Source organism: Geotrypetes seraphini, chromosome 4 (genome assembly GCF_902459505.1).
Source record: "Geotrypetes seraphini chromosome 4, aGeoSer1.1, whole genome shotgun sequence".
NCBI lineage: Eukaryota > Metazoa > Chordata > Amphibia > Gymnophiona > Dermophiidae > Geotrypetes > Geotrypetes seraphini.
The window spans coordinates 210327161-210348133 of record NC_047087.1 but is presented as its reverse complement, the minus strand read 5'-3'; the positions used below and the strand labels follow the sequence as shown (position 1 = coordinate 210348133).

The 20973-nt window shown below is 40.8% G+C and overlaps 3 protein-coding genes across 6 annotated transcripts in view; 2 read left to right on the top strand and 1 right to left on the bottom strand.

The window, feature by feature from the left end:
• LOC117359853 (hornerin-like) overlaps positions 1 to 20973 on the top strand; it is a 153108-nt gene that overhangs the window by 38628 nt on the left and 93507 nt on the right. The window lies entirely within an intron of this gene.
• LOC117359856 (hornerin-like) overlaps positions 1 to 20973 on the top strand; it is a 74449-nt gene that overhangs the window by 32519 nt on the left and 20957 nt on the right. The gene's annotated exons all lie outside the window — the stretch shown is intronic.
• Positions 1070 to 11641, bottom strand: LOC117359855 (filaggrin-2-like). The gene is made up of 9 exons (XM_033943238.1): positions 11608 to 11641; positions 8371 to 8494; positions 7574 to 7687; positions 7344 to 7454; positions 7100 to 7213; positions 6869 to 6982; positions 5920 to 6030; positions 4863 to 4973; positions 1070 to 1169 (listed from the first exon to the last, which is right to left on the bottom strand). Exons 1-9 carry the CDS (start codon positions 11617 to 11619, stop codon positions 1114 to 1116), a joined length of 867 nt encoding a protein of 288 aa, XP_033799129.1. The 5' UTR covers positions 11620 to 11641; the 3' UTR covers positions 1070 to 1113.

Sequence of the window (20973 nt, the reverse complement as noted above, 5' to 3'; positions counted from 1 at the left end):
GGCCCACCTGCACACGTGGGTGGAGCTACAAACAGAAAATCAGATTTCACCCATTCAAGTCAATGGAAAAAATGTAAAAAGCTGTGGGACCGATTTGAACGAAACTTGGTATGCAGATCCTTCACTACCTGGGGTGATATGTTCTGGGTCGCGGCCCACCTGCACATGTGGGCGGAGCTACAAACAGAAAATCAGATTTCACCCATTCAAGTCAATGGAAAAAATGTAATAAGCTGTGGGACCGCTTTGAATGTAAATTGGTATGCAGATCCCTCACTACCTGGGGTGATATGTTCTGGGGGTCTCGCGGCCCACCTGCACACGTGGGCGGAGCTACAAACAGAAAATCAGATTTCACCCATTCAAGTCAATGGAAAAAATGTAAAAAGCTGTGGGACCGCTTTGAACGTAAATTGGTATGCAGATCCCTCACTACCTGGGGTGATATGTTCTGGGGGTCTCGCGGCCCACCTGCACATGTGGGAAGGGTGGGTTCACCCAAGAATGTATATGTTCTTGCTCCTGGAGGTGAAACTAAAAATGTTGTTTATATTCAATTTTTGTGTTAGTTGTATTGTATTCATTTTGTCAAATATTTCACATTATAATTTGAATATTGTACTTTTTATAAAGCTGTAAAAAAATATTTTCATTCACCACTATAAAGTATCTTTATTTGAATCCATTTACAGTGTTATTGCTATAATTAAATACCCGTGCAATGCCGGGGCATCAGCTAGTGTCCTATATTGTGTATGAAATATTGTAACTCGTTCTGGACCTTTTGGGAGGACAGGCTAAAAAAAACCAAATAAATACATAAATAAAATCTGTTTGATCAAGACTGTTGTGAAACCAGCAGACCTGAGGCCTGGGTGTTAAACATATATAGTTTTTTTTATAAAGAGATAAGCAGACAAATATGATATGCTTCAGTCATTAGGATTGCTTTATTATTTCAAGGAAACTGAGTGAATTGAACAAGGGATTTTTGATGACAAGATATTGTTTGGTATTAACAATCTTTTGAAATCTGAATAATTGCCAATTTAAACAAAGAGGATAGCATGCTTGATTCTTATTTGTGGAAAGGGAAGCTTCAGTGTTGCCTTTTCACTTCTTTGATCCACCTGTGCATTGCTTCTGCTGGTCTGTGTTTTGACATCCACCTGGAACAAGAAACAGAATACTGATGCATGCTCACTAATACTTTCTTCACTAAAATAGGTATAATTATAAACACATTCTGCTTATTTATTTATTTATTACTATTTAAATCCTATTCACTCATTTACTTCATCAGCCATAAACATGGGAAGAAACCTGGGCCTCAGAGATAAGCACAGAATTATCTGCTAAAAATTATCTGCTAAAAAATATTTCTTTTTAAAGACGCTTTTGATGCACAATCGTCCTTCTAAGGATGCTTTAAGACATTAGCTCGGCCTTTTCGGCCGACCCTCTGGTTTTTCCCCTCCTTTTGTTCGTTCCTATATTAATACTGTAGTTCATCCCCTTTTTTTTTCTTCTTCGGAATTCCAGTTAGTCATTGTCTTCTCATATGTCTCTATCTTATGTTTAAGTGTCTATGATTTAGTTTTCTCTTCCCTTTTTTGTTTAGTTTTGATTTGTTTTATTTTTTATTTTAAACTATGTATAATCGCTTTGAATACTGATAAGATGGGACATCAAATTTTAATAAACTTGATAAAAATTAAGGAATGGGAAAAAAATTATAAATGCGACAGTTGTCAGTTATTTTACACCCCCCTTCCCCCTCTTTACAAAGCCATGGTAGAGGCTGCCATGTGCCAAATTATTTGATGCCCATTAAATCCCTATGGGCATCGAAACGGTTACCACAACAGCAGCCACTAATGGGACTTTGTAAAAGCAGCCCTTAGTTTATTATGTTCAATAGTTTAAAACATATTTTTAATTATATTTCAACAAGCAATTTATGAGGCCTCAGAAGTCAAGAATCTGAATATTAGAAGACATCACTACAAAAGAGAAGCTCTCATCTGACAAGTATAGCACTCACTACCCCCTTACAATCCAGGGTGTCAATCACACAACAGTGCTAGTTAGAGAATCACGCCTGATTCACGCACAGATAGGCAGCTAAAATGTAGGCCTGAAAACCCTGGCCTATTTTTCAACTGCCTATCTTTGCTGGGGGATACTGAAACTAGACTGCAACTTGCCATCAGCTGATTACCAGCTATCTATGCATGAATCATGCCTACGTAGGTGTTTTAGGCCTCTTCCATTGTTGGTCATGCCTACTTAGGTGCTTTAGGCTGCCAAACACCAATGTAGGCAACCCTTCAGTGCCATTTATTAGGCAAGCACCTCAACCTTGCTATTTTTTACCATTTCTAACAACATTTTTCAATTAATTTGTGTGTCGGGAGGGTGCCTACAGGTGCCAGTTTTTAGAATTTCCCCTCTAGTGCTTTCAAGTTTCAAGTTTATTAGGTATTTATATTTCACCTATCAAGGTTTATCAAAGCGGTTTTAAGATCAGGTACTCAAGCATTTTCCCTATCTGTCCTAGTAGGCTCACAAACTATCTAATGCAGTGTTTTTCAACCGCTGTTCCGCGGCACACTAGTGTGCCGCCAGATGTTGCCTGGTGTGCCGTACGGTCAGGGCCGCCATCAGGGCAGTACCACCAGTCTAGGGAGAGGGGCGGTCCGCACCACGTGGACAGGAGAGAGCTGGACGGGGGACCCGCGGAGTTCAATACATCTCGAGCCGCGAGGCTCGTCTTCTGTTCCTGCCTGCCCTGCAGCTAACATATAGCTAATCGCAAGCGTTCCCAGATGTCAGCGCTGACGTCAGAGAATACTTCCGTTCGGCTTTTTGTGCGCGGCAGGGCAGGCAGGAAGCAGAAGACAAGCCTCGCGGCTTGAGCTTCGTTTTGTTGAGAAAGTTGCAAAGATGGGCTGGGAGGCAAACACGGAACACAAAAGGGGGGAGGGAGTGCGTTTTGGACACAAGGCATGAACTTGGGAGAGAGGAAGGGATGGAAAGAGAAGCTGAGGTGGGGGAGGGAATGGGTTTTTGGACACAGAAGGCATGGACTTGGGAGAGAGGAAGGGAGGGAAAGAGATGCTGAGGTGGGGGAGGGAATGCGTTTTTGGACACAGAAGAAATGGACTTGGGAGAGAGGAAGGGAGGGAAAGAGATGCTGAGGTGGGGAGGGAATGCGTTTTTGGACACAGAAGAAATGGACGTGGGAGAGAGGAAGGGAGGGAAAGAGATGCTGAGGTGGGGAGGGAATGCGTTTTTGGACACAGAAGAAATGGACTTGGGAGAGAGGAAGGGAGGGAAAGAGATGCTGAGGTGGGGGAGGGAATGCGTTTTTGGACACAGAAGAAATGGACTTGGGAGAGAGGAAGGGAGGGAAAGAGATGCTGAGGTGGGGGAGGGAATGAATGTTTGGACACAGAAGGCATGGACTTTGGAGAGAGGAAGGGAGGGAAAGAGATGGTTGTGTACACGGGGAATAGAAGAAAGGAGAATTTTTGGTCAGGGAGGGAGTGAGGTACAGATAGTGGCATACCAGGGTGGGGGGGGGGGACGGTCTGCCCCACCCCGGGTTTACGTCCCAAGGGGGTGCACAGCTGGCTACCCTCCAGTGTTGTCCCTAGGCCGGCAAACTGCGGCTCTTTAGCCACTTGAGTGCCACCGCCGCCAACGGTGTTGTTGGCGGTGGCAGCATTATAAAATACTTTCTTTGTGTTTATTTGATTCCTATTCAAGAGAATTACTTTATATGTAGTCAATATAGGCACAGAGTTAAATTTTTTAACATTTTCTAATGGTGGTGTGCCTCGTGATTTTTTTCATGAAACAAATGTGCCTTTGCCCAAAAAAGGTTGAAAAACACTGATCTAATGTACCTGGGGCCATGGAGGACTGAATGGCTTGCCCAGGGTCACAAGGAGCAGCATGGGGTTTGAACCCACAACCCCAGGGTACTGAAGCTGTTAGATCTAACTACTGCACCACACATTCGTCCTTTCCACAATCTATAAGAATTATTTAAGGTCCCATTGTTTGCTGCCTTTTTTATGTGCACAGAATAACATTGTTTGAAGTTGTAATCTACTGAAAAATTAATGTAAACTTGTAAATTCAAGCACTGAAAATATAAAGTGGGACATTTATCAGGCAGTGCTAAAGCTATAAAAACCATGACTTGTCCTAAAAAAATAATCAAATATAGATAATGATAATCTAATACAGGGTTAGCAAAGAAACTGCGGTGTAACTACTAAGAAAGCAAAACACCTCATAACTATGGCACTGAATGTCATAAGTAACATTATAGCTGAAAAAAGCTGGAATTATTTTTTCATCTTGGAACCACTGTGCTTTGAAATCACAGGCCAATTCACCTGGGTTGTTTTTTAAAGGAGTTAGGTACAATTACCTTGTGGTTCCCTTTATCCTGAATGGCATCTGATATATAAATCCCCCATCCTCTCACATCCCTCAGGCCTACCTTCCTATGTCTTTGTGTCTAGAAGGTGCATGATATCTGATCACACTAAGCTACAGCATAGCTACCCGTGGAAGATGAAATTGACTCAAGATACACAAAACTAGGTTACCAGACATCCAGATTTATCCAGACATGTCTTCTTTTTAGAGGGCATGTCCGGGCATCCAGATAGCTTTTCAAAACCCGGTACTTTGTAAGGGTTGAAAGGGCAGGGTTGGGGCATGATGTGGGTGGAACAAGGCAGAACTATAAAGGCCGGAGGGTGGAGCTAAGGGTCCAGATTTTATTTAACTAAAATCTGGTAACCCTACACAAAGGAAAATTGTTCTAATGCAATAAAACTTACGTCCAGAGACTTGACTATTCTGTTGGCAGGAGCCAACTCCAACTTGAGAGCTCTGGGAGCTCTGACTTGACTGTCCTCCACAGCTACTGCCCTGGACAGAGGTAGATGTTTCTGATAAAATAGAATAAAAAGGAAGGTGTTTGATTCTGTGCTGTATTGCACCTGTTTGCTGCTCATTTGAAACTTTTTTATATGATAGCCAAGTATACATAACTACAGTATAATCTGTATTGGCAGTGTATTTGAGGAGTCGGGGGGAGGGGCAGATGGATAATGATTTGGCTTAGTATTGGGGTTTTGTTGCTATGGAAAAGTGGATAGGGATTGGGTGGCTCGAGAGAGTTATGGATTGGTTGGATTTGGGTGGGAGACCTGGAAGAGAGAGGGTATTTTTTTGAGGGACGGTGTTATACAGGAGTTGGTGGGCTAACGGGGGATAATTAGGGAATCGGGTTTAGGAGGGAGGTTGGTTCAACAATTTTAATTTGACCTCCTTTCCCACCTCAATTGGGTGAAGTGCTGGAAGGGGAGTATAGAATTTTGTTTTCTTGTAGATGGGGTCCATGGGGAGGGTAGTTGTGGGTCTGTGTTGGGGGGTCTGTTGTGATTGCAGGGGATTTGGAGGTGGGGAACAGACATAGCTGTGAGGATAATGGGAGGGGACCTTCCAGGCAGTCAGTGGTTTTGGGGGTTTAAGAGATATGATGATATTGTATACTGTGTGCGACACCGCCACATATAGCTATGAGGGTAGGTGACACCGCTGCTCTTATAAATGGGATACTTGGAACTGAACATGAGTTACTGTGATTTGGTGATACAGAGAAGCTAGATCATGTCTGAACAGCTGATGTGGAAGAGAAGTGTTAGGGCTGCCTAGGAAGAAGGGTGATAATGGAACTGCATAGTTATTGAATTCTTGATGAAGTAAATAAAGCTGAGTCCAAGCTATTGCCAATATATAAGACTGTTATGTGCTTTATTGAAATGGTTTTGTGATTTAAGTGTTGCAGGAGTACAGTGGTGCAAAGGCCAAATGTTAAACATTAAAACTTACGTCCAGAGAGTTGACCTTTCTGTTGGCAGGAGCCGGCTACAACTTGAGAGCTCTGTGAGCTTTGACTCCACTGTCCTCCACAGCCACTACCTTGGACAGATGTAGATGTTTCTAATAACATAGAATGGAACAGAATTTGAAGTATGATTCTGAGGAATCTTGCTATGGAAGAGCCTTATTTTTCATAGTTTCCTAATGTTTAATCCTCATTTAAACTTTTTCAAAAATAGCTTTGTACTCTAATCTTCAAATCTTGGCCAAAAACCACATAGCGCAAATTTTGTTTTGGCGTATCAATTTGAAAACCACTGTAGTAGATTTAATTGTTTATTAATAGTTGGGTTCCATTTCTTCAAGGGATTATAAACAATACCAATGCAATAGTCCAAATTCATTTTTTATAAAGGAGTTCCAACAAGATTTGTACTGACATTAATTGTAAAGGAAACATTTAAACCAGTGGTCTCAAACTCAAACCCTTTGCAGGGCCACATTTTGGATTTGGTGGTACTTGGAAGGCCGCAGAAAAAATAGTTAATGTCTTATTAAAGAAATGACAATTTTGCATGAGGTAAAACTCTTCATAGTTTATAAATCTTTCCTTTTGGCCAAATATTAATAATAATATTATAATTTATAGCTAAAGAGACATATGATCAAGAAACTGTTTTATTTTACTTTTGTGATTATGATAAACATATCGAGGGCCTCAAAATAGTACCTGGCGGACCGCATGTGGCCCCTGGGCTGCAAGTTTGAGACCACTGATTTAAACTATAAACCTTTACTCTTTAATGATATTAAATAAAATTTCTTTCTCAGTAATAGAATTATCTATTCTTCTATTAAATCATTTTTAGTGTTTGTGAATGCAGAAATCCCAAAATATAGCACAACAGTTTAAAAACAGTTTCTAAATAAAAAGTGATTGAAATACATTAAAACTTACGTCCAGAGACTTGATTATTCTTTTGGCAGAAGTTATTTACTGAAACCTGGGAGATCTGTGAGCTCTGGTTCTGCTGTCCTCCACAGCCACTGCTCTGAACAAATGTAGATGATTCTGAAGATATAGAACCATTAAGGGTCTGTGATTTTATGAATGTAAACGTATGTAATGATCAATCAATAATTATAAATAGTTTCTACAAATAAAGATTTGCAATGAAACAAAACTTACGTCCAGACATTTGACCTTTCTGTTGGGAGGAGTTATTCACTACAACCTGAGAACTCTGTGAGCTCTGGCTCTGCTGTCCTCCACAACCACTGCCCTGACCAGATGTAGATATTTCTGAAGATATAGGACAGAGAAAGAACTTCTGTATGAGTCTACAAGAATGTAAACATCTCTAAAGATCAATCAATAACTTTTATATACAGTAGTTTCTAAGGCAAAAGTATTGCAATGAAATAAAACTTACGCCCAGACACTTGACCTTTCTGTTGACAGGAGCCAGCTATAACCTGAGAGCTCTGTGAACTCTGATTCCCCTGTCCTCCACAGCTACTGCCCTGACCAAATGTAGATGTTTCTGAAGAGAGAACAAAAAAGCAACTACTGTATGATTCTATGAATATAAAAATCTCTAAAAATAATCTATAACCTTTAAATTGCTTCTACAGAAAAATATTACAATGGAACAAAACTCACGTCCAGACACTTGACCTTTCTGTTGGCAGGAGTTATTCACTACAACCTGTGAATTCTGTGAGCTCTGACTCATCTGTCCTCCACAGGCATTGCCCTGGCTACTTGTAGATGTTTCTGCAATGTAGAATAGAATAGAATACAGACTGAGTCTTTGAAGCCTTTGTATTATCCGCTTATTTTTTTGTAATTCACTTTGTATTGTCTTAAACTGAAAAGGCAAAATGGAACTGCTAATGCATGCAATGGTTTTTCTTTCACAGATGTCAGGAGCTTCCTTCTCCAAAATTTTTATTTTTCTGTTTATAAACAAGCCATTATAACTACTTTCTTTGGACTGAAAATGTGGACTTTAACTCATTTCAGAATCTAGTGTTATTTCCTTGAACCTTAAAACTGGATAATTGCCCCATACATCATAGCTGGTTTGCGAGTTTGCCGAGACAGATATGGAAAATACTTAAGAGTACCTGATCACTATTCAATATAAACTGTTTAGCAACCCCTTAGGATTTGTAAGTGGGATATGAATAGATATAAGATAAGACAGTATGTGTCACTATTTGATAGTTACAATATATATTCTCCTCCCATTTCAGAGGCTACCCAGAGTTGCTGAATTTACGTTTGCAAACATTATCTGGGTTTACTACCTAGCAGTGTATCATCCTGTTACAGAGCCATTAATTTAGGACTATATCATTATGGATATGCTTAAAAATGAAATATAACCTCTTCATCCTAGGAACATAATTGCAAACTATCAAGATTAGAAGCAATAATCATGAAATATAACTTACGATTATAACCTTGTCCTATATTTTGGCATGAGTTGTTGCCTTGATTCTGTTGGCTTGATGTCTGCTGATTGCACTGTCCTGCACCATTACCACCCTTGGCAGACATGTTTCTCTCTTTCTCTCTCTAGTTCAATGCAGAATAATGAGAATGGATCTGTGAGTCTTTGGTCTTATCTGTGTGAATGATCCATTTATATACACAAATAGTGCTCCTCCCCATGCCACATGAGCATCTTAATTGCCTTGGTGACTTCATTGATGAGGACATAGGAATTCAGCATCACCCAATTAATTATGACAATTCTTTTAATTTTTGGCCCAAAGGTAAAGTGTACATCTCCCAATGTAATCTTCTTATTTGTTTATTTATTTTAAAATTTATTTATAACCCACCTATATACAAATCTAGGCAAGGAACAGTAAAATCATACAAAATCATTGAAAAACAAACAAACTTTCAATAACAACAAAAATGTAATAAAAACTTAAAACACGTGAGGCATCTATATACAATCACTCAGGATATCTTTGAAAAGCAATCGGAGAAAGTACAATCTTGTATGACTTACTATGACTTTTAGGGCTCCTTTTACTAAGCTGTGCTAGCGCTACAATGCCGCGCACGCTAGACGCTAACGCCTCCATTGATAAGGCGTTAGTTTTTCCATGTAGCACAGGGGTTAACGTGCGCTAATCTGTAGCGTGCGCTAAAAATGCTACCTTAGTAAGTGAGAGGTGGAAACACAAATTTTTTTTTAATCATTTTTGTATCTCATTTTTTCTCATTTTGTTTTGTTTTGCATCACTGAGAAAATGGCTAAATGCAATGATATAAATAGAAAATATAAATAGATCAAAATTTGACATTTAGATGGTTAAGGAGAGGTGAACATAAAGCTATGGATGAAAGACTGATAATTGAAGCATTGGTTAGTGAATTACAGACAACTTGGTTCACAGTCAGCATTAAAAAATCTGGTTAAACTGACAAATGCACATTCTGAAGCACAAAACAGGCAACAATTATGTATCATCACTGTGTGTAATATGGTGAAGTGAGAAGGCCTGTATACAGAAAGGGAAATGAATATACCATCCATTTATGAAAATGTATAAAGTGATATAACTATGTGATATGAGAAAGACTTGGGTCATGACCCTGACAGAATTGTGAAGAATGAAGAAGTTTTGATCACCTCGGATATTCCTATTTCTACCAATAATAAGCTTGATGTAAGAAAGCCAAACGTTATGGTATGAGAATAAAAATTAACAATTGTACAGTTAGTACCAAATGACTATTTTGTGCTATATGTAAAGAAAAAAGAAGATTCTCAAAGAAATACAATTGGAAAACAAGGAAATATAGCAGAAAAATATACAGTAGTATCTTGATTTACAAGCATAATTTGTTCCAGAAGCATGCTCGTAAGCCAAAGCACTCATATATCAAAGCAAAGTTCCCCATAGGCCATAATGCAAACTCAGATGATTCATTCTACAACCAAAGTTTGCTATGGTGGCCCAGGGGTGGGTACCTGCCTGTGGGTGCCACAGATCCTTCATCGGGGTGACGTTGGAGGTAAAGTCTTGTGGGCCCAGCGCTTGTACACACCAGGCCTGGCTCGGGGAAGCAGGGAGAAATCAGCGTGGTGGCTTATGGAGAGGGGGGTGGCAGGGAGAGACAAAAAGAATCAGGGAAGTGGAGAAATTGGCATAATGGCTTATGAGGGCAGGGGGAGAGAGAAAGAAAGACAGAAATAAAGAGGGGGCAGGGGTAGAAAGAAAGAGAGACAGAAAGAAAAGGGGAGGGGCAAAAAGAAAGACAGAAAGAAAGAAATATTGGATTTACAGAAGAAGGAAGTGCAACCAAAGACTCATGAAATTACTAGATAAAAAGGTAGGAAAAATGATTTTATTTTCAATTTAGTGTTCAAAATGTGTCTGTTTTGAGAATTTATATCTATATTTTGCACTATGGCCCCTTTTACTAAACCACGATAGTGGTTTTTAGCATCGGGAGCATCACTGCGCTAAAAACCGCTATCACGGTTTAGTAAAAGGGGAGGGGGTATATTTTGTCTATTTTTGTATAGTTGTTACTGAGGTGACATTGCATATTTTAAAGTCATCTGCCTTATCTCTGAAAAATAAACCTGAATACAAATGATAATTAACATTTTCTCTGCATACAGTGTGCTTTGTGGTTTTTTTTTTTTAATTTTATTGTTGGTAGATCATTTTGACTTGGTCATTTTAAAAGTAGCTCGCAAGCCCAAAAAAGTGTGGGCACCCCTGGTATAGACGTTTCCAATACTTTTGAGCACCAAAACATTTCCTAAGCAAACCATATTTTGCTTGTTAATATTAGTAACATACCCCCTCTTTTATGAATACATAGCGCGGGTTTTATCGCCAGCAGCGGCAGTAACTGTTCCAACGCTCATAGAATTCCTATGAGGGTTGGAGTAGTTACCGCTGCCGCCGGTGCTTAAACACGTGCTATGCATTTGTAAAAGAGGGGGATAATAACATAGTAAATGACAGCAGATAAAGACCTGAACAGTCCATCCAGCCTGCCCATAAGTTATAATCATTAAAAAATTCCTGATTCAATTAATTTGTCTCTTCTTTGATATTTCTGGATCACAGACTGTAAAGTCCAGTATTGTCCTAGATTCCAAATGCTGAAGCTGCCATCCAAGCTCACTCCAGCTTTTCCAACCATCCCGTTCTTTGCAGGATATCTACCATAAAGTCTGACCAGCAACATCCTTGTGTTCCAAATTAGTGGAGTTCCCATTGATGCCTACCCTACACCGAATCACCATATATTGGACACAGGCCATGCAGGTCTGTCCAATACTGAGCTTAGTTCTTTAATTTACATCCTTTGTTTTCTAATTAGAGATCCTTTATTTTTATCCCACACTTTTTTGAATTCCATCACTGTTTTCCTCTCCACCACTTCCCTTGGGAGGGCATTCCAGACATCTACCACCTTCTCCATGAAGAAGAATTTCCTAACATTGCTCCTAAGTCTTCCTCCATGTAACCTCAAAGTATGCCCTCTAGTTTTACCATTTTTTTTCTTCTCTGGAAAAGATTTGGTTCTATATTAATACCTTTCAAGTATTTAAACATCTGTATCATATCTTACCTGACCCTCCTCTCCTCCAGCGTATGCATATTTAGTTCTTTTGTCTCTTCTCATACTTTTTTGTTCAAACCTCTTACCATTTTTGTCATCTTCCTCTGGACCGCTTCAAGTCTTTTTATATCCTTCGCCAGATACAGCCTCCAAAACAGAACACAATACGCCAAGTGCGGCCTCACCAATGCCCTTCTTCTGCTGGTTACTCCTCTTTCTATACTGCCTAGCATACTTATGGCTACAGCCAATGCCTTATCACACTGTTAAGCTGCCTTTAGATCCTCAGACACAATCACCCCAAGATCCCTCTCTCCACCTGTGCTTATCAGCCTCTCACCTCTCAGCACATATGGTTCCCTCAGATTTCTACCTCCCCCCCCCCCCAAATGTATCACTCTGCACTTCTTCACATTGAATTTTAGTTGTCAGATGCTAGATCATTCTAACTTTTGCAGATCCTTTTTCATGTTTTACACTCCCTCCGGGGTGTCCACTTTGTTACAAATCTTGGTATCATCCGCAAAAAGGCTGACCTTACCTTCTAACCCTTCAGCAATGTTGCTCACAAACAAATAGAACAGAATTGGTCCCAGCACCAATCATTGAGCTACTCCACTACACACCTGACCCTCCTCTGAGTGAATCCATTTATCACCACTTTATGGCATCTGTCCACCAACCAGTTTCTAATCCAGTTCACCACTTTGGGCCCTAACTTCAGCCCATGGAGTTTATTTAAGAGTCTCTTATGAGGAACCGTGTCAAAGACTTTGCTGAAATCTAAGTAAATTACATCTAGCATATGTCCTTGATCAAATTCTCTGGTCACCCAGTCAAAGAATTCAATCAGATTAGTTTAGCACGATTTACCTTTAGTACATCTGAGAGTTTGAACTTCATTCCTATGAAGAAATATCTAGTCTATTTAGCAATATTAAGTACCCTGCAGCTGCTACTTCCACAAGTCAGGCATTTTGTTGTAGTACTGGAGAAAGAAGGGAATTTTAATATAATATTGGAATCGAGAATGGGAGACAGATTTCCTATTTTCACTTTGTCCTCTTCCTCCCATACCCCTACCTAAAAAAAAAAAGCAGTGAAACTACATCTATGACAATGTTAGGGATCAGGTGGTGGTGAGACAGAGGGAGTATATTTAGATTTTAGCAAAACCTTTGACAGTGTTCCATACAAGCGTCTAATAAACTGAGTTCCCTTGGTATGAGCCCTAATGTTATGGACTGGGAATGAAACTGGTTCAGTGGAAGTCAAAAGAAGATAGTTGTCAATGGAGATCACTCTGAGGTAAGGGATGTTACCAGTAAGCAATAGAGTAAACACCTCTGATAGTGTGAATAAGATGAGGAAGGACCTAACAAAGCTTGAAGAATGATCTAAAATTTGACAGCTAAGATTTATTGCTAAGAAATGCAAGGTCATGCATTTGGGTTCTTTTTGATCAGATGAGACGTTATGGCGTCCTGCTAAAAGTTTTAATCGGACTTTGATACACCCTGAGGCAGCAAGTTAGTGAAACGCTGGCCATCGTCGGTGTACCGATCAACAGAGATAAGTGGAAAGATTTTTCTTCTATCAACCATGCATAGACAGCCCTGCTTATAGTTTTCTACTTTGGGAGTACAACGGAGGTTTTTGCCAGTGAGGTTACCACCCTACCACCTTTATCCACCATTGTGGTGGCGGGAGGGCTTTTGTCTGAGGCTTTTCCTCCAGTTCAGTTTGAACTTTCTCCTTTGAACTAAAGCAGCACTGCCTACATTCATATATGACATTGTTCTCTCTTTTTTGTGAAAGTGTGTTTCATTATATTATTGTATCTAGCAAATGTGACACCCAGGGCCCATCATTTTTTTTACACCCCCCCCCATCTGTATGAAAAAAATGATTTTTAGTAACAATCCAGTGAGCAATACACCCATTGTAATACTAAACAAGCCAGAGTAGTACAGATCAATCCTGCACAGTCAATCCTAACAGAAAACCATGTCTTTCGAACACACAGAACACGGAAAACACCTTTGCCTACTATGTAATCACAAACTAACCCTTCCCCCTTTTACAAAACTGTAATGTGGTTTTTAGCCATGGTGGTAACAGCTCAGACTGTCATAGAATTCTAAGCATCAGAGCTGTTACCACCACGGCCGGTGCTAAAAAATGCTCTACAGTTTTGTAAAAGGGGGGGGAGAGGATAATATAGAAATATGTAGACAAAGGTTAAATGGAACCACCAAGAAGCTGAACTCTGCTATACAATGCAACACCACAGAAACAGCGATGCATCTCCCTAAAGCAAAAAAATAAATAAATAGAATTTTTTTTTCTACCTTGTCTTCTCTGGTTTCTGCTTTCCTCATCTTCTTATCACTCTCTTCCTTTCATCCATTGTCTGCCCTCTCTCTGCCCCTTCTATATGGCATCTTCTCACCTGCTATTCCCCTTTCAGAAATTTTATGCCTCCCCCTTTCATTTCTCCCTTCCCTCCTCTAATGGTATGGCATCTCTCTCTTCTCCTCTTCTTCCCTTCCCTCTCCCACACCCCCATGTTCTAGCATTTCCCTCTCTCCTCTCCCTTCCCCCACTTCCATCAGCATCTGCCCCCTTTCTTTCCCTCCAACTCAATTCAATCCAGTATCCTTTCCCCATATACCAATTCCATCAGCATCTGCCCTCTTTCTTTCCCTCCAACCCAATTCTATCCAGTATCCTTTCCCCACATACCAATTCCATCAGCATCTGCCCCTTTCTTCCCCTCCAACCCTTCCATCCAGTATCCTTCCCCCTTATGTCTCTCTCCCCTTTCCCTGCACATCAATTCCTTGAGCATCTGCCCCCTTTCTTTCCCTCTAACCCAATTCCATCCAGTATCCTTCTCCCTTCGCCCTTATGTCGCTCTCTCCTTTCTCTGTACAATTCCATCAGCATCTTCCCCCTTTCTCTCCATCCACCACCCTTCTATACCACCCTGACCCCCTTTCTCTCCCTCTACCACTCTTCTATGCTCTTCTGTCCCTCCAAACCAGCAAGGTCCAGTGATGACTGACTGCTTCTGCTGCCTCTGCTCCAGCAAAGTCCAGCGATGACTGACTGCTTCTGCTGCCTCTGATCCAGAAGACATAAGTGACATCAGATGGGGATGAGCCGGCAGAAGCAGGGAGTTGCAACAAGGTCCCACGATGACTGCGGCTGGTGGTCAACCCCCTCCAATGTCACTTACGTTTTCTAGAGCAGAGGCGGCAGATGTAGTCATCGCGTGACCTTTCTGCACTTCAGCGCGGCTAACTGTGCTTTGGAATAAGTATGGCAGCTGCGCTGAGGTGCAGGTGCTGTTTAGAGCAGCGTGAGAGAGACCCGGCTGGCTGGCACCCAAAACAGTCCACACACCCCGCCCTATCCTTGGTACGCCACTGTCCTTATATCTTCACTATTCTTTCAACAGTTGCAGTTGGAAGAGGAAATGTCTAAGACTTTGTTTCCAATTGCTATTTATTTTTATATTGAACCAGTTTTACCATGTAAATCCCAACACAGATCTCTACAATCATTCTTGATTTTCTGATTCATCCCTGTCAGATTATGCTAGAAATCCATATTGTAAATCATCTGCTATGTGAGACAGATCCTATTTCTAACAGAGCCAGATCCTTTTGCAAGACACCTGTTGTAATGATAGTTACAATTCTATAGCCATAACTTTGATCTATGGGGGTAAATTTGCTGATCACACAAAGTTGTTCAATCACAAGATGTTTGTGAAAAATTGCAAGAAGACCTTGCAAGACTGAGAGCCTGGGCATCAAAATGGTAGATGTTGTTTAATATGAACAAGTGCAAAGAGATGAATATGGGAAAGAGGAATCAGGCATGAAGGGCATAGAGAAAGTGGAAAGGGACAGATTCTTCAAACTTTCAAAAACTACAAGAATGAGAGGGCATTCGGAAAAGTTAAGAGGGGACAGATTCAGAACCAATGCTAAGAAGTTCCTCTTTACCCAGAGGGTGGTAAACATCTGGAATGCGCTTCCAGAGGGTGTGATAGGACAGAGTACGTTATTGGGGTTCAAGAAGGGATTAGACAATTTCCTGAAGGAAAAGGGGATAGAAGGGTATAGATCAGGGGTCCCCAAAGTCCCTCCTTGAGAGCCGAATCCAGTTGGGTTTTCAGGATTTCCCCAATGAATATGCATTGAAAGCAGTGCATGCACATAGATCTTATGCATATTCATTGGGGAAATCCTGAAAACCCGACTGGATTCGGCCCTCAAGGAGGATTACTAAATAGGTCCTGGACCGGATGGGCTGCCGTGTGAGCGGACTGTTGGGCATGATGGACCTCTGGTCTGATCCAGCAGAGGCACTGCTTATGTTCATAGGGAGAGGAGGAGATAGTAGATGCTGTGAATGGTCAGACTGGATGTGCATTTGGACTTTACCTGCCTTCATGTTTCTACGTTTCTGTGGTCCCCTCAACGAGAATCTGAAAACCATCTAAAAAGCCATGGTAAATTAAGTCTATTGCCCCTCCCCCTGATCAGTGGCGTACCTAGAATATGTTAGCTATAGAAACACAGATATATTGAAAAACCGATGTATGTAAAACAACACTTTCAATTGGCGACTGCTGTAGTTGTAGGACAGTATAATAGTATCGTTTTGCAGAAACTATGTGAAACAGGTGCCAACTCTGATTACACTCAAAAAGAAGGAAAAAGCCTCAGAAAAAGGCCCTCCCACCGCCACAAAAGTGGATATCAAGGTGGTTAGACGGTAACCTCACAGGCAAAACCTTCATTAAAATGAGTGATTTGAGCAGAGAAACTTATGCTTCACATATACACAAATGTAGATAGAGGAAAAAAAAAAAAACACTTATCTTCAACTGATCGGCACACCGACGGAGGCCAGCATTTCACCGTCTAGCTGCATCAGGGTGTGACCCGACCGATCAATCTGCAAAACAAAGAGAGATAAAACAAAAAGAACTAAGACAGTTTCTCATTAAGTTTTAACTTCTTAGTATTAAAATACTGACATGTACCTTGAAAGAGCAGAAACAACCGCTTCAACTGAGTCCAAAAAGATGGCTTCCATAGGGCGGCTCTGAAATTCTGATATTAAATGCCCCCGGTAGGGACGTCACTACCGGAAGTGAGTCAGAAAAAGACATAACAGCTGAGAAATGAAAACAAACTAGCAAAATCAAAAGCAAAAACCAAAAGCCGAAACGGAGAAGAAGAAAACATGCATTCTTTATTATTTTTGCTTTTTATTTTTTAATTTTTTAATTTTGTGTATGTTTTGTGTTTTTTGTGTTTTTTTTTATGTTTTTTGCGCCAGAGATGACCTTTACAGCAGCCACACGCAGCTTCAATGCTCCAGCTGCTGTAAGAAGGTAATTTAGACTTGCGGCCACAGGGGAGGGAGGTTTGTCGGACCAGACCTGGTGTCAGTAGGTCGGGCGGGCGGGGGGGAAGCACCACGAAGGTAAGGGGATCTGGCCGGCTGTGCACCCCCCTAAGGCTGCCCCCGGGGCAGACCGTCCCCCCCCCACCTCCCCCCTTGGTATGCCACTGCCCCTGATACAGGTAGATTCTTAACCAAGGAGTCATTGCTTCCATTTTAATGGGAGATAGCTCCTTGCTCATATAGTCCTCTAGGACCAGGCCATGGAGGTCTAACAGCTAATCTTCTGCCTCTCCCCCAATTGTCTGGACAATGCACCACTAAGGCAAAACATATCCAACCCAGTCACACTGCCTGGAGATAAAATGAAAACACACAGAGGATGGGAAATCATTCACCAGACCACTAGACCTGAGAAAGGATGTCATAGAGCCAGTCTTCTACCCCGGCCAATGAAGCCAACCCCCCCAGAGTGGTATTAGGACCCTGCACGAGCTACCCCTTGGAAAAAACAACAGTCTGCTATAATAGCTGCATGTCAAATGTCTACATTTGAGAAACCCCAAGCCTGTACCTTATCCTTTGCTAGAAATATGCCTAAACTGTTTATTATATGTTAGCCAGGTCCATTTCCCTTGTGTGCAATACACCCGCAAAATTAAATCAGATTATTTACACAACACCATGAATAAAGCCAGCTTGGCTGACACCACCTCATTTGTATAAAGATTGAAACCCAGTAACCAATTAGTCTGAGACAATGCCATGCGTCTTCTAATCCCCTTCCTTCAAATCCACCACTCCCTCCAACAAAGTATGCATGTCCACATACCGTACTTCCTCCATAAATTCCTTTGCCACATTTTCTTGGATACATGACAATTCAGTGGCATTATTTCACAAAGTGTATGCTCCTTCTGTGATATTCCAAAACAATAAACAACATGCTTACATAAACCTCTTTAAAGAGGATCAAAATAACTATCAAAATATTTTTTATAATTCATTTCATCATATGTGGAAAGATTGTGCTCAGAGACATGAAGGAAAAAGGGGACAAAGTCCCCCAAAAACCTCACCACCCAATCATTGCAGTACTGGTGATAAAAAAGCCTAACACGACTTCATAAAAGGGAGGCTAGAATGGGAACAGCAATTACGTCTGTTGTACATTAACTCTAAAAGTTAAAAACTTCTTCTTTATGGGATTTCATCTCTCCAGGATCAGACTAAGAAATAAAAAGACCTATCTACAGTCTCTTGACTAAGAAATAAAAGCAAGATAAAATTGATATGTGGTGAGTGTTTGGTGCAATGATTACAGCTACAGCCTCGGCACCCTGAGGTGGTGGGTTAAAATCCCACACTGCTCCCTGTGACCCTGGGTAAGTCAGCTAATCCCCACTGCCCCCAAGTACATTAGAGGGTGAGCCCACCAGGACAGAAAGGGGAAAATGGTTGAGTACCAGTATCTGCATGTAAAACCACTAGGTGGTATATAAATTAAAAAACAAACAAACATATTTTAAATGTCAAACTTTCCTGAGCTTACAAACTCTTTTGTAGATGTCATTTTACTTCACCATTTAAAATTTATTTCAAGAAACTTTCAATACTAGGACTGCTCCTTTTATCTCCGCATAAATGACAGAACTGAAACAGTGTATATTTTCTCATGATTATTTTCTATATATCTAATTTGAATTCTCAGTATGTCAGGATCAGAGATCACAGTTTTAAGCACTACATTACTTCTGCAGGTCTGAAAAGTCACTGGCAAAGGGATCAAACAATGGGTGACATGGAGCAATTGCAACATGCTGGGATCACTAGAAAGGCTGTGGTGAACCATCCATGTAGGCAGAAGTAACACATAGTGACTATAGTCAGTAATATCATTGCTAACTTCTGAGCACCTCATCGGGCTTAGGGCAATGGTACAGTCATCACAGATGCAATATTTGAGGCCTTCCATTGGGAAAGATACTGTTGTACAAGGTAGTAGGTCTCCTGGGTTGACTTATATCTACAACATATGTAACATGGATGTGCATGTGATGGCAACATTCCCCCAAAACAACTATATTACCTAGGAAATGCTCCACTACATATCCTCCCTTAAACCATGGACAGAAAGCTAGGTAACAGCATTGGCCTGCACAAATGGCAGCTGGAGAGTTTAGTTGGTATGTGTGACACATCGGCTGTTTACTTACTTCAATATCCCAGAATCTGGCTACCACATTACATGTCTCGCATATCACAGGATATACAATTATACATTATTATACCTGTATTATTCACTTTAAATACAATAAATTATGATTCAAGAGAAGTGCTCAGTCCACCAACTTAACTTGCTCAATTAATAAAAAGCACAAGTTGCCAAAGGAACCATCATTGCACCTCACGGTTCCTTTAATAGCCTATGAGACTCATAATCGAAAAAGAAAAATGTCCAAAAGCCGGCCTAAGTTGGCACTTGGACAAACATTTCCCAAATACGTCCAAGCGCCGATAATAAAAACGAGTTTTGGACGTATTTCTAAATGACCTAGGCCTTCATAGTTCCGCTGAACGACCAAAGCTAAACGGGGCGTTTCAGGAGGATTTTCAATGGCGGGAGTTGGGCGGGATATGGGCCGGCTTAGACTTAGTCATACAGCATGTTATAACCGAAAGTTATACAGCTCATGATCAATGGAACTTGGATGTTGTGACTTAGACCATGTAAAACATGGTCTAAGTCACAAAAACCCACCTAAACTCACCAGATAAGCACTGAAAACACATAAAACAGACCCCCCACACACTACCCCAGTGATCACCGACCCCCCCCACCCCCATAAAAATATTAATGATATCTTTAAAATTCAGCCTTCTCACCTGGCCACCTGGCATAGGAAAGCCTAGTCGTCCAGCACAGAGGCAGCTTAAGTCGTCTTGAGGGTGGGTTAGGAACCCATGGAGAGGAAGACCCATGCCCATAAGCCCCTGTAATCACTGCATTGATATTGAAACATGTGCACTGCCCTATACACCCCCACAACCCTTTTTTTACTGGTATATAAGTGGCTCCTGCAGCCATAAGGGCTATTGGGGTGGTAGATAAGTGGGTCTAGGGGATTCTGGGGGGCTCACCGTGACGTATAAGGGAGCTGTAGTGAGGAGAAGCCATGGCACCCTTTTTGTGAAGTTCACAGCAGTGCCCTGTAAGGTACCCCCCTATTTAGGTGGCATGTCTGGGTGTTCAGTCCATCATTTTGCAGACCCCTCCCACGTCCAATAGGGCTTGTTCTAGGCGTTTTTGGACTTGGACAAAAAGTTGGACGGAAATGTGGTATAAAGATGGACAATTTAGCGGCTTGAATGATCAGATCGGCAGGACATATAATTAGATGATTTTCGAAACAAAAAAAAATTTGGACGCATTTTTCGAAAATGTGTCCTAGACTGTTTTTGACTTTAGATGACTTGCGAGTTCGACGCAAACGGACTTAGACGTCCCTTTCGATTATGCCCCTCCACGCTTTTTCTTTTTTAATTTTTATTTTTCAAAATAAATATACAAAGTATACAAATAATTATTATAAATATGCAAATATACATATATGCAAATATACAAAAGATAACTTAAACATGAAACAGACAAGTTGTATGTATCACAGTTAATAAGCAGGAAGATAGTATTATTTATAAGTCAATACAACCAGTGTCTCATGTCAACCAAATCCAGCAGGGCCAGTACATATAATTTCAGCTGAGAGTATACGTGAAAAGAATAGAAGAGAGTTCCCAATGAGCATCATACTGAGCATCCCAAGCGACTTAATTAACTGACAAGAAGTGACTCTAAATATATTTTATAAATATTACAATGATGTTATATTGAGATAATTTATGTCAACAGTCCAAGTCACAATAAAGTTGAACAGGTCTACATACTTTGAGAAAAGAACTAATAGAATGATGTTTTTCAGCTATTACACTTTCAAATTTGTTGGTTATGCATACAGTGTTCCACT

What these genes read in the sequence shown, in the direction of transcription:
- LOC117359855 (XM_033943238.1), bottom strand. An exon ending in TATAGGACAAGGTTATAATC is followed by an intron (nt 7,688 to 8,370) that starts GTAAGTTATATT and finishes TCTACATTGCAG; the next exon opens with AAACATCTACAAGTAGCCAG. An exon ending in GAATAATCAAGTCTCTGGAC is followed by an intron (nt 6,031 to 6,868) that starts GTAAGTTTTAAT and finishes CTATGTTATTAG; the next exon opens with AAACATCTACATCTGTCCAA.